This window comes from Gobius niger, assembly GCF_951799975.1.
Source record: "Gobius niger genome assembly, chromosome: 7".
NCBI classification, from domain to species: domain Eukaryota; kingdom Metazoa; phylum Chordata; class Actinopteri; order Gobiiformes; family Gobiidae; genus Gobius; species Gobius niger.
This window is the reverse complement of record NC_136858.1, coordinates 11,404,363-11,417,849: the sequence shown is the minus strand read 5'-3', so window position 1 is coordinate 11,417,849 and position 13,487 is coordinate 11,404,363. Positions and strand designations below refer to the sequence as shown.

General features: G+C 41.8%; 1 protein-coding gene across 1 annotated transcript; it reads right to left on the bottom strand.

The window, feature by feature from the left end:
* Window positions 1–983: 983 nt before the first annotated feature.
* Window positions 984–13,002, bottom strand: LOC306965502 (transmembrane protein 41A-B-like). Its single transcript, XM_079559984.1, has 5 exons — window positions 12,854–13,002; window positions 4,202–4,352; window positions 3,951–4,112; window positions 3,702–3,840; window positions 984–1,379 (listed from the first exon to the last, which is right to left on the bottom strand). The coding sequence occupies exons 1-5, from the start codon at window positions 12,991–12,993 to the stop codon at window positions 1,138–1,140; spliced, it is 834 nt and encodes a 277-aa protein (XP_079416110.1). The 5' UTR covers window positions 12,994–13,002; the 3' UTR covers window positions 984–1,137.
* Window positions 13,003–13,487: the final 485 nt, after the last annotated feature.

Sequence of the window (13,487 nt, the reverse complement as noted above, 5' to 3'; positions counted from 1 at the left end):
AACACAAATGCTTTCCACTCAAGCATTACTTAACGCAAACAGCAAAACGAGGTCTGTTGCCAAAGATAAACACTGAGACTGGACACAGATATTTTGATTAACTACATCGCCTTGTGACTTTAACAGTAGCTAAAGCGTTTTGTTATGAAGACCTGAGTCGAAGTGGTAGTTCAGTCTTTTCCTGCAGTGGTGGAGCCAGAGGAGAATGGACTGGGGTGGCAAACGGGGGCCCTACTGTAGACTGGGGTGGCCGCATGAGGACCGGGACGGGTGGGCGTTTCAGTGCCTCATATGCCAATTAATTACAAAAAAAAAGAGAAAAAAATGAGAGCCAAATCTGGGTGAGGCGACCAGTTAAGATTCAGGGGTGTGGGGCCGTGACACTCCAAACCTCCCTTCTAGCTCCGCCTCTGCCTGAGACGTTACAAAGGGCTATGAGACCTCATCTTGTTGATCTCAAACCACTGCAGCATGAAGGGACTTCCAAAGGTCTGCGAAAGAGTCTACTCTAGTCTATAAAACCTCTTGACCCCCCGCCTTAACCAAGTGCATTTTCCCAAGTGCATTTTCCCAAGTGCATTTTCCCAAGTTCAGCTTTGCCCCAATCTAAAAGCTTCTTGGGAAAAAACGGTGACAAAAACAAGGCAAAAATCAGGATGCAAATGCAAAAATGTGATGAAAGATCAACAAAAAGTCACAGAAACCCGGCAAGAACGCGAGGTAAAAAATCCATAAAGCCCAACTAGAGAAAAGGCACCCGGGGGTTGTGAGGCTAAACGTTTTTAAGACACATGACGCATTTCAAAAAGGGCACAGTAAGCATTTAAGAGATATAGAAGAGCACCAATCCACCACCGGGAGAAAAAGCAGCATAGAAAATACATAATAAAATCCAATTACTGGCATGGTAGAGTTATCACCCTCCATGCTACACTATCTTTGGTTACTGGGCTTGATACAGTAGTACAATAAGCAAGACAAAATACGACATTCAGTTCACATCCTTTCACGAAAGTAGAATAGATTTTGATTGTGTTGAACAGTCCTAACAGTGACCCGTGGGTGCATCAGAGTGTAGCAGACAGAGCAGGCCTCTATGCCCCTCTTGTCCTTGTCCTCTCCCTTGTCCTCCCACAATCACCGGGTCTTGCGCTCCCTGTGTGTCTCGGCCACGTGCGTCGTGTCCCCGTTGCAGTCCAGGTCGTCCACCTTCAGATGCTCCCGGCCGTAGTGCTTGATGAGGGCCCCCGGGAGTAGGGCCACGAGGGCGATGGCCAGCAGCTGTGCCAGCGTTGCCCAGGAGAAGATGTCGTCCAGGGAGGAGATCTGGGACAGGATGGAGCCCGTGCGCACACAGATGAAGTTGTACGGGATCAGGCCTGGAACACACAGGGCAGGGGCGGTCAGTGGTCGATGTCAACATACACCTAATAGGTCAAATAATAATAATTATTATTAATATTGTAAAGTATAATTCCTCTGATCCGAATGCCTGGGCTCGGGAAAGGCATTTAACGTCATAAAGCAGGGGTGTCGAACTCATTTGGATTGTGGGCCGCATGTAATGTTAACATGAAAATACTATTGAGAAAACATGTGTCACAAGTGACTCAGAGTGCACTGTAGTCATTATTCATTCACTTCACACTCTGTGAGGGTAAACTGCTATTGTAGCCACAGCCGCATTGGGGCAGACTGACCATTTACCACATGGCTATAATGTGTTGTTCATATCCTGATCTTTATGTCAGTGCCCTCTGCTGGACATGTGTGGTATTCTTTCTCTTTTTTAATTTAGGTTGGCCCCTAGTGGCTGGAATGAGCATACTGGTTATTTCCTTTAAAAATTCTGAACTCCGCACAGGAATGGGCTAGAGACTAGGGCTGAACGATATGGACAAAATTTCATATCTCGATAATCATGCCAGATATCTTGATGTCGATACGATATAACTGTGGGTTAGGTGAAAACCAAGCATAACAATAAAGAGTACAGTTTTTTGATGAAAATCTATATTGTTTATCTCTTGCTTTTTCGCTTTTTGCGATTTTAATGTTTTGAATGTTCATATCTCGATATCAATACGATAACGATATATCTTTCAGCCCTACTAGAGACTTTTTTTTTTTTTTGACATACTCAGAAATATTTGCATTTCCAGATTGAATCAATTCGTGGGCCAGATTTGGTTTTCCTCCTCTTTTCAGGCTTTGGTTTTGTTTATTGTGTCTTTATGATTTAGTAGAGGTGGTTATGTTGCTGCAAATTCAGACAGATAATTTGAATTTCAGGCCGTTTACGTCAAAATGAGATTTAGGAAGAAGTCTTTGCCCTACACTCGCCAGCCAGAAGTTAGCCAAAAACATTCTGTGTACAAAGGTCAGTTTTTGGCGAACACAATGAGCCTATTGCTGCGTCATTGTTAAAGCCCATAATCCAACATTATATCAGCTCTGAGCCGTGTTCATCACACTGTGCTGAAAGTGTAAACTATGCCGTAAATCAAAACACAAGTTTTTTAATAGGTTGTTCCTGCAGGCAAAGTCTTGCTCTAGACCAGGGGTGTCAAACTCAAATACACAGTGGGCCAAAATGTAAAACTTGAACAAAGTCGCGGGCCACCATTGAACAAATGAACCTTTTAATATGGACCCAATCAAGATTTGCTTTAACATTGAATATGGAACAAGCAACACTTATTACTATACAAAATATAACTTAATAGTCCAGATATGCAAAATCTGAAAAAAAATGTATAAAACCGGTGGGCCAGCTCGAGTAGTCATTTGGTATAGCCTCGCGGGCCAAATATAAATACATTGCGGGCCAAATTTGCAGTTTGACACCTATGCTCTAGACCTATTCAATGAAAGTATTTTATTCTTACAAATTATAAAACGTATTTATATCAAAGGCACCCAAAATAAGTTTACTTATCCCCGGCCTTAACCGAGCACATTTCCCCAGTTTTACCCAAATCTAAAATTTTCTTGACTGAAGCTTACAACCTATAGGCCAGTGTTATGCCTCATTTGAAAGCTAGGACCTACAAAACTCATCTAAGCTTCTTCCTTGTTTTTCTTATCATGTTTTAGTCGTTTCTGTTGCGTTTTTTGATTCAGACTCAAATTCAGATTCAGAAAACTTTATTGATCCCTCAAGGGTAATTGATTTAGTCTTCATTGCTCTTTTGCTACATTTTCGTCACATTTTTGTCATGTTTTTGTCCTTTTTTCGTTGCTTTCTTGACATACTTTTCATGGCATTTCTTTTGAGTGTAACACAACTGTGATCAAGCCACAAAAATGTGACCAAAACATGTCAAAAAAGCAACAAAAACGTGACGAAAACACAAACAATCATAACGAGGAAGAAACGTGGATGAGCTTTGTAGGTCGTAGCTTTCAAATGAGGCTGTAACCCTTTAGGTTTGGGTAAAGCCGAACTGGAGAAAATGCACTCGGTGAAGACTGGGGTTGAGAGGTTAAGTCCCATATCAAGGGACATTTCTCTTTGGTAATAATAATAATAATAATAAACTTCAAAAAATGGATTCCAATGGAGAACTCGCCTGGCATCGCTCCTATATATGGCACTGTTTGTTCTGTGTGAGTCACTGAGCAAAAGCGTGGCTACATCCCTCATGACAACGGTACTGCAGGCTTTTCAAAACGCAAACGTCGTCAATGCAAGCCCTCACCGATGAAGACTGAGGAGAAGAAGATGGGCATGGGCACGCTGAGCACCGGACACGTGATGTTCAGGAACCAGTTTGGAGTCATGGGGAAGAAACGCAGGAAGAGCAGGAAGAAGAAGAGGCTGCCGCGGTTCTCCTCCACCTGGCGCCCCGGGGTGGGGGTGGGGGAAGTGAACAGAGGACAGGACAGTGAGGGGAGGACAGAGGGGAAGACGAAAGAGACTGGACAGATGACTGGGAAAGGAGTCTGACCTTCCTCTGCAGCAGCGCCACTTTGTCGGGGAAGAACTGCACCACGTACTGCTTCCCGAAGGCGGCGGAGAGCAGGTAGCAGAAGGTGGAGCCGGTGGTGGTGAGTAGACAGGCCAGGAGCAGACCCTCCCACGGCCCGAAGATCGCACCCGCCAACATGTTCTGGACAGAGGACAAGATGGATTTTTTTTTTAGATGGATAATTCAGCTCGAGCGCGAGGTTTTGTTCAGCAGGTTGTCTCGCTTCTCACCAGAAAGGAAGAGCCCGGGATGGCGAAGGACTGTTTGTAGAGGTACGCTGAGCAGAAGAGCAGCACCACGTATCCATGATGTTCTCTCTTATAGAACTTCAACATGTCCGCCAGCTCCTTCAGCTCGTCCAGATCTGACGGGAACTTCAGCCTGAGACAGAAAACAAGACATGACGGAGCTGTCATTTTCAGAACATTTTCTAACTCCGTTCTTACTTAAAGGGACTAAATGCAAGTTGGTCATTTTATACTCACTACTGCCACCTCAGGTCTTACGCGTAACTGCAGTCTCTATATTAAAGGAATAGGCCACCGTTTTTACATACTGAGATATGTTCTTACCTTAGCTTTGACGAGTTCTTTATGACCTGTCTGGTCTTCCCCCGTGCCTTCAATCACGTAAACACAGCGCAGACGGCATTAGCATTTAGCCTCCAAAACAGGTCAAGATAGAAGCTACCAAGCTCTTCCACGTTTTCCCTATTTAAATATGGTTACATGAAGTGTTACACTACAAAGTATAATTACACAAAATTAAACATTTTCTAAGCGGATAAAAGGGGGGACTATATTGTAAGTAAGGGATAATGTATAAAACGCTGGTCATTATCGGGAAAATAAGCGCCGACAGGGCGAACCGTCTTGTTTCGCCCTGAAGGTGCTTATTTTCCAGATAATGACCAGCGTTCTATACATTATCCCGCTTATTATACGGCCATTTGCCAACTGAACACACACAACAACAACAGACTGAAACTTTGCACACTTTTATGAAGGTCGAAAGGTTTATTTAATGACTTCCGCGACAAATAGTTCCCAAAAGTTTGCGCGTTGCTCAGCAACCTTTTGCTAGGCTAGAAGCAGCAAGGCTAGTAGCTAGCCTAGCAACTTAGTTGAAGGCGCAGTTGGAGAGGAGGAATGGTGGTGAATCTCTAGGTAAGTTGAAAGTCAGACTCACGCTAACTTCACGAGCAATTCCCCCAACTTCTCTCGCAGTGACGGGGACAGAGATAGTGTCCGCTACTACGTACGCGCGGAGTGATATGAAAGCACGAACTCCGTTGCCATTGGTAGCGGTCATTATTTTTTTCAGAGGTCCTTTATCAGAAAATATTGACCGGTAGAACGTTGGGAAATCCCATTCAAATCAACCGGAGCTTCTACTTACGTTGTGAAGAGCCGTATAATAAGGCGTAATAATACCATGAGTAGTTTGGCATCCGCACAGTAATCTTCACTTTACTGTAATTTTGTGTAATTATACTTTGTAGTGTAACACTTCACGTAACCATATTTAAATAGGGAAAACGTGGACGAGCTTGGTAGCTTCTATCTTGACCAGTTTTGGAGCTATAGTGGAGAGGGGGAGAGGCTAAATGCTAACGCCGTCTGTGCTGTGTTTACGTGACTGAAGGCACGGGGGACGACCAGACAGGTCCTAAAGAACTTGTCAAAGCTAAGGTAGGAACATATCTCAGTATGTAAAAACGGTGGCCTGTTCCTTTAAGCTCGTGCATGACGGCATTTCGGACCTGAATTAACACCTTCAGTGACAGTGCAAGATATTAGAGGCAGTTGTGGTGAACAGGTCTGAGCTCATTCTACACATGAGGACATGGCTGGAACATGTAGGGGGAGGAAAATCAATCAAAGTTTATTTATATAGCACTTTACAGCAACATCGGGAGGACCAAAGTGCTTCACAGAAAGATGAAACACATTTTAAAAACACCAAATAATTACAACCTAGACACAATTAAATGTGCTCTAAGTATTAAAAGCAAGTTTGAAAAGACGAGTCTTGATTTAAGAAGGGACAGGTCCGTGAGAACACGCAGACTGAGGGGCAGGCTGTTCCACAGTTTAGGCGAATATACTTAATTGAACATTCTAAACTCTGTATAGTCCGTTTAAGTATTTTTTGATCACTAATTTTACTTCTACCAGAGAAAAAATATTTTTAGAGAACTTGAGTAATTTAAATAAATATTTTGGCTACTGTAACTCTACCCTGTGTTGGGTAGTAACTGAATACATGTATTGTGAATATGTAGCTATTTAGAATACCATATTTTTTTTTCGCACTATAAGGCCTTAAAGGGACACTGAGTAACATTTTGGATTATACTGTAGCCATCAGTACAAAACATGCTCCTAATGACCAGCTCAACACAGAAAATGCTTTTACTGCACTGGGTAATCCAGCAATGAATTTGGATGAGAACCTAACCTGTTTAAATCTCATATTCTGCTGACTTTAGTCAGTTAGTTAGTAATTTTCAATGATGAAAATATCTGTCATAAAATAAATGCTTATATTTAAATTTTAGTCATTGGGTAAAATTCTACGCGGTGTGGCTTTAAATAAAAGACTTTCATTTTAACAGTGCGCCTTAAATCTTGGTGCGCCCTATGTATCTAGTTCATTCATACAGCATCGTGCCTTTGTTTACAGGTAAACCAGAATGAATGAATGCACCTTGTATTCCGGTGCACCTTATTTATGAAAATAAACAATATCATTGATAATACGCCTCATAATATGGTGCGCCTAATGCTGCGAAAATGCTGGAAAAAATGAAAGTGATGTGGCAACAAAATGAACTGATCAAATGCAAAAACTATCTGACAGTCAAAACTGTCTGTCATTAAAAAGTGACAAAACAGTCGCAATGTATTTTACAAATAGAGGTAAACATGTAAATTATTCAACTATTTTTATTGATGGCAATAAAATAAAAAATGTTGATGAACTCACCTACTTAGGCGTAACCCTGGACCCAACTCTGACTTTCAAAAATCATGTAAAAAAACTTCAAAATTCTTTAAAATTTAACTTGTCCAACTTTAGACACATACGGGGGTCCCTTACCACAGAGGCCTCCCATTTGTACCTGAACTCCATGATCCTGTCACATTTTATGTATTGTATATGGAGTTGGTCACAGGGCTGTAAAACGGTTCTGGGGCCTCTTGAATCATTATATAAATATGCACTCAAGATCCATGATAAGAAACCCAGGCGCTATCACCAGTGTCAAATACTAAATAAGTATGAAATTCTGAATCTTAAAAACCTAATATTCTCCTCTAATGTTTGCTTGCTTTTTAAAATTATTCATGGAGTCACTGCACCTCCCCTGAGAAAATGTGTAACTTTATGTGCTGACAAAATGACTCAAACTACTCGATCCACTTCTAGAGGAGAATGCAGCGTCCCAAAACGTAAAACTGCCTTCGCTAAATCTGCCTTCTCTGTGATCGCAACGGGTCCGTGGAACTCACGCCCACAGAGATTATTGCATGTACGACAATCAAAAGATTTGCGCAGTTGACTAAAAATTGGCTTCAGGAAAAAACAAACTTGCACTCATGATTTGTAACAAAGCCATGAAGGAGCGACCGTTCACCCAGAAAAAGGACCGGTAGAAAATGTTCTGATGTTCCAATCTTGTTTAAATTAAATGTATGTTTTTAATGAAGTATAAATGTATAATGTATAAATCCATGGTCAAGCATTCATCTACATTAAAATCAGTTTTTGTACTGCAACATCAACCTGCCCAGGGACTACAGGTGGAAATTAGAATTTTTGCCATAACCTGGTACAATGCAGCTTTCCTTTTGGTCAATGTTAAATTGTGCACTGTCCCTGTCTAAATAAAAAACATACCATACCATACGGTACTCATTTAGAGTAACCTTATTCCAGTATACCAGTGCTTCCCAAAGTCCAAAGATAGCACAGGGTCCCCGACCACTATGCATTCACTCTTTCCAAAGAATGTGTAATGATTTTCCTTAATATTTTCTCATAATTTTACAAAACAAATGATAAATAAGAGGATAAATACTTAAAAATTCTCTAAAAGTTAATTTCAAATTAATTAAGGTGTACTTTTTTGTCCCCATAGGGATATTTGTCCTCTGCATTTAACCCATCCTTTGACGCCACTGGGGCAGCCAGTGCAAGGAGCAGTGGGCGACATCTCCATATGTGGAGCCAGGCTGATGGTCAGTATCACCTGGCTGGAGGACTCACCTACTGTACATGAGACCCCCCAGCAGTGCCCTGGACTCCACTTTGGGAATGACTGCAGTACAGTTACATTTCCATCCATCCATCCATCCATCCATCCATCCATCCATCCATCCATCCATCCATCCATGGCTCCTCCTGCAGGTGGTGGGTCCACAGAAGGACGGCCTCATGGTTCTAACCGGGCCTGTTGGTCTCTCATAAGGGACTTCTGAACCGCTCTTTGTCTGACCCCTAAACTAGGACCTGTTTGCCCTGGGAGACCCTACCACGAAGCCCCCAACAACAGAGCTCCTAGGATCATTCAACCCCTCCAACATGTGGCGGTTCCAGGAGGGGAGTTACTTTTCCATTCGAGTGTATTTAGAATTATATTACTTTCCCAAAATCAAAAGAAACGACCTTTTTAGTCGTGTTTTCACCCTTTTTCTTTGTTAGCTTTTAAATTTGGGTAATGCCGACCTGGAGAAAATGTCCTTGGTTAAGGCGGGGGCTAAACTCTGGCAGGACTGGGCTATTCCAGTGATATATGACTTTCCGGACAAAGGTCGTTTCCTATGTAAAAGCAAACCTTAAGATTGTAACTGGATATGTTTAATTGACATAAAAATAGCCGCGTCGCCTCTGAACGACTCCTCCAGACGTACATTCAGTCTTACTCACTGGCGCTCCCAAAACCCCCGCTGAAACTCAAGAGCTCACTCCCTCCCTGTGCGCACCTGCCCTATCCCTCAGCATTCGGCCCGCTGATTGGCCGGCGGACAAACGCGCCGCGCTGCCATTGGCTCGTCCCGGCGGTGAGCTGTTTGGGGGGTCACTCGACACTGGAGAATTTGAGGGGGAAAAATGTGTGGCTGTGAGCACTTTTGGACGCGCCCCAGGGGAAACGTTACGTCACTCGCCGCATGTGTAATAGTTAAGAGGCCTGTGAAGTCAAGTTGGAACACTGTGCGTCTTAAGGTGGATCGGGTTTAATGCCACCGTGTCAGACTAAGGATGATTTTGTCATTTGAGGCTCGGTTGTTTGGGACACAATCAAAGATACTGTCAAATACAGTTAAAGCCACACTGCGGAACATTCCAAGGTCTCAAAATCTGAATAAAGTTCACCCTCCTTGCCTCCAGTGACTGTGTACACTGGTGTATGAATGAGAGTGTGAATGGGCGAGCGGTTTCTCGTAAAGTGCTTTGAGTGCCTAAAGCAGGTAAAAAAGGTGCTGTATAAATGTGGCAATTTATTTATTTACCAGTTACAACATGATAAAATTGTTTGCCTCTATCTATGTCACTTCTAAGGCTGAAACAACTAATCGATTAATCGACAACTAATCGATTATTAAAATAGTCAACTATTTCAGTAATCGATTAATCGTTTTCTAGTAAACACAGACTAAAATTGAGCAAAAAAGACATGACAATTATGTATTTTGGATGAAAACCTACTTTGTTTTTAAAGTTAGGGTCTGCAGTGTTTTGTACATTGTAAATTTCATAAATATCTGTCTTTGTCTCCTCCAATCAGAAAGCAGAATTAGCACAAAGAGCCTCCTACAAATGTTTACTTTAAGTTTACTCCATCAACATGTCCTCAAGCGGCGCCACTTTAGCTTTATGTGATAAAAAAAATTCGTAAAAATGATCGGTAGATTAATCGATTACCAAAATAATCGTTAGTTGCAGCCCAAGTCACTTCCTGTCAGTGTCCAGTAAGGAAGTGAAACTATAAACATCACAAAAAATGTCAAACTAAAGAATTCTTTTTTTTAGCCTAGCTACACCGTATAATGACACCAAAGATTTGCTAGCATGTCGCTGGCTAAAAATGGTGGCTTGCGTTAACATTTTTAACACAGGTAAAAGTTGTGGTTTTTTTGTGTGATGTAATAAAAAACTTTTGGGAGCTACTTAGTTGCATGGACTTTTTTTGAAATCATGTCTATCTCTTACGTTTTACCATGTTTATCCCCCTTGCTGCCAATGGAGGGCGCCCTAAGCAATGGAGACAGATATGAGGTGCTTTTGTAGAGCAGTACGTGCTCATCAAGTACAGTACATTGATTTATGAGAAGAATATTCATGTTTTCTTTTGTTATCACAGATTTTAGTTTAAGTTAGGAAATTGTGTACTTAAAGTTGTATTATGCAACTTTTCATGTCAAAAAAGAGTTGATATTTGTGTGCATTTGACCTTGTCGTGATCCAGCGGCTGCATGAGTGGTCAGCACTCAGCAGGGCGCCTTTATCACAGTGGTCTCTAGGCTCTCACTGCTGATGGACCCTCTCTCCAGAAAACCTACAAAAACCTTCCATCATTGATCCTGGAGCTGATGGAAAGTCAAGGTGACCACTCATACAGACGTTGGGTCACTACAAGGTCAAATACACACAAATATCAACATTTTTTCTCGCATAAAAAATTGCATAATGCTGCTTTAAAATGGCCTATTGAGCGGTTTATCAGAGCAGCAGGCACAGTAGCGAGTAGAGCTCTAGCCTGGCAGTTATTAGTTTACCCACAGCTCATGGATGTGACGAGGCAAAAGAGAGGCCAGCGTTTCATCTGGATCACTATCAGGCAGTTGGGCGGAGCCAGGTTTCTCAGCAGGAACACTGTGTGAACACTCGTGCAAGAGAAGGAATCACAAACGGGCACAGGTCCCAGGGACGTCTCAGAGGGACCGGGTCAGCGTTATTCTATCAGCCCCTCAGAGTCGAACACTTTACTTCACTTCACACACTTGATACGCTCGTACTCGGACAGAAACTCCTCTTTCAGTCATGTCTATTTCATTGTTTAGAGGTTTGACGCTAACTCGCATACACTGCTTTAGTTAAAAAATATCTTCTAATCTAATCTTATACTTTGCTTTCTTGTTCATATACATGGAAACAAATCATGTCACGTTATTCCTGTTACCAATTTGTAACGTGTAAATCCAATAAGTGTGTTTCTGTTCACAATCATTTAAACAATATCTATACAGCATGTCGTTAGCCACATAGCATAACTGCCTAAGTCATTTTGTATTGTTAAAATGGCAATAAGAGAAAAACAATGTGTTTCCTATAAAACGTCTTTTTACATGTTTTCCAAAATCAAAACAAAAATGAGTTAGGCAATTATGCTATGTGGCTAGCGATGTGCAAATTGGTCTAATCTAATAGGTTTAATGCAGTCAAAAACCGAGTCGGACCCTATCCATTTTGTACACTTAAACATATGTCAATAAAAAAACAAATGTCAAGAAAAAAACTGTTTTATTTTAAGCTGGATAGGCCCAGATCTTTGTGTCTAACTTGTCATTTACACATAAAATGCCTTATCTCTATATGAAAACATTAAATGAAAGAAAACGTTCTATTTATTCTTTTGTATCTATATTTGGATCAGTATTACGCGTTATAAGTGGTGACTATTCTTACTGAACTCTTGCTGATGTACTATACAGTATAGAACTGTCTTCTTGACGTTTATGTATCACTTCACTTTCAGGGAACTGCTCAGGAACATATCAAATTACTTGTGGACTCTTTGGGGAACTTTCTTTGAGGCTCCACGTCCAGTTACAGCTGACTGTCTGTCAGTGTACTGCTGCCAAACATGTAGTATTTTTTGTGGAGAACCTCTTACTTTTTACTGCACTACAGTACAGTGAAGTACAGTACTTTTACTCAAGTCAAAATCAAATACCACTGCCTAACTGAATATGATAAATAAATCTTTCTAAGAAAAAAATTGGTCTCTAGTATTGTAGAGTCTCCAGCTCGTCTCCATGGAGATGTCGACTTACGGCAGCCGAACTATGAGATTTATTTAAAAAATTAAATGAAACATGAGTCGCTTTCAATATGGATCCAGTTATTAACGTATCATTTAATTTCAGTTATTACGTATCATTTTTTTAAATATTGTTTAATTTGACTGATATTGTTTTCATTTCTCAACAAAAACAGTCAGAAAGTTCAAGATCTCCTCTGTCAGCACATATGAACTAATGTTCAATTATTTTCTCCGAAAAACATCAAAAAGTGGTGACAATATGTGAAAACATGAGCGTGATGTTGTCTAATAGAAAGGACTTTCAGACATAAAAATAATATCACAGGTTTGTGAATCCAATCACGATCAAATACTGATGAGGAAAAACATTTGTCAATTATCGTTTAGGAGATTTCTTCCAAAAACTGCATTTCTCCCATAGAGTTGTACTGGCCCTGCCCTCCACCTGACATTATGACATCATCACATTCTAAATCGTGAACGCTACCTATTCTCCAAAATAAACTGCTGTTGTCTTCGAAGTGTTTGAAATGATCACACAGGCCTCACATGATCTCCACCAAAATAAGTTAAAACGTAGGAAAATACAAAGAAGTATATAAACTATAGCTACCTCTGAAAAATCAATATAACCCCTAATTAAATGATGCTTAAATGCAAATAATCATTTACAAAGGCCATAATGAACTCGATTCCCACCAATTTAACATTAAAATAGGCTAACTCAGATTAAAATAATGTTGATGATGAATGATTTTGATAAGGATATAGCCCCCCCATTGAGTGCCCCGTGAGCCGCCCCTGCACGTGTCTGTGTGTGTGCGTGGTTTACCTGTACTCCTGCTCATCCTGGTCCTCCAGCTCGGCCCCGGGCTCGCTCGGCCTCACTCCCCGGGGCAGGTGCGTGGACAGCAGGTACAGATACACGCTCGCAGCGCCCACGATGGCTGCGAGTCCCACCAACGACCGCATGTCTGCTTGTTTGTTGTGACTTTCGCAGCTTCTTCCTTTTTAACCGCTGACTTTGAGACGGCGGGAAAAAAAAATCCCCCGCAGAAAAGTCGACGTGTTACTGCTCCGTTGGACAACACCGAGCCCGCGCGGTGTCACTTACCGGGTCCGCGGGCTCCACATGACGGCACGCATTCCGTCCCGGGGCTCGGGTAACTTCTTCAGGCTGAACCCGCATTTGTGCCAGTCACTCAAAAAGTCTTTCTTGTGGAGAATGAAAACGGGACTTTACGGACTTGGCATCAGCTGCAAACTCGTCATGTGGAGTCTGGGGAAGTAAAATGACTAATAAAGTTTATTTTTAGTCCTTTAGGCCAGCGTGCTTTGCGTACAATCGGAGAGAGTGGAACGGATCCGGTTAGTGCTGTGATTGTGCACTTTCAACAAGCGGCCAGCAGAGGGAGCAGCGGCGCAGCAAAAGAGCCATAGAAACTCTCGATAGGTTAACGGGCCAA

Excerpts from the sequence above, each read along its gene's own strand:
- LOC306965502 (XM_079559984.1), bottom strand. The coding sequence starts at position 12,993 with ATGCGGTCGTTGGTGGGACTCGCAGCCATCGTGGGCGCTGCGAGCGTG. Across the intron at positions 4,113-4,201 it reads TCCCGGGCTCTTCCTTTCTG|AACATGTTGGCGGGTGCGAT; the intron begins GTGAGAAGCGAG and ends TCCTCTGTCCAG. Across the intron at positions 1,380-3,701 it reads CTTCTCCTCAGTCTTCATCG|GCCTGATCCCGTACAACTTC; the intron begins GTGAGGGCTTGC and ends TGTGTGTTCCAG.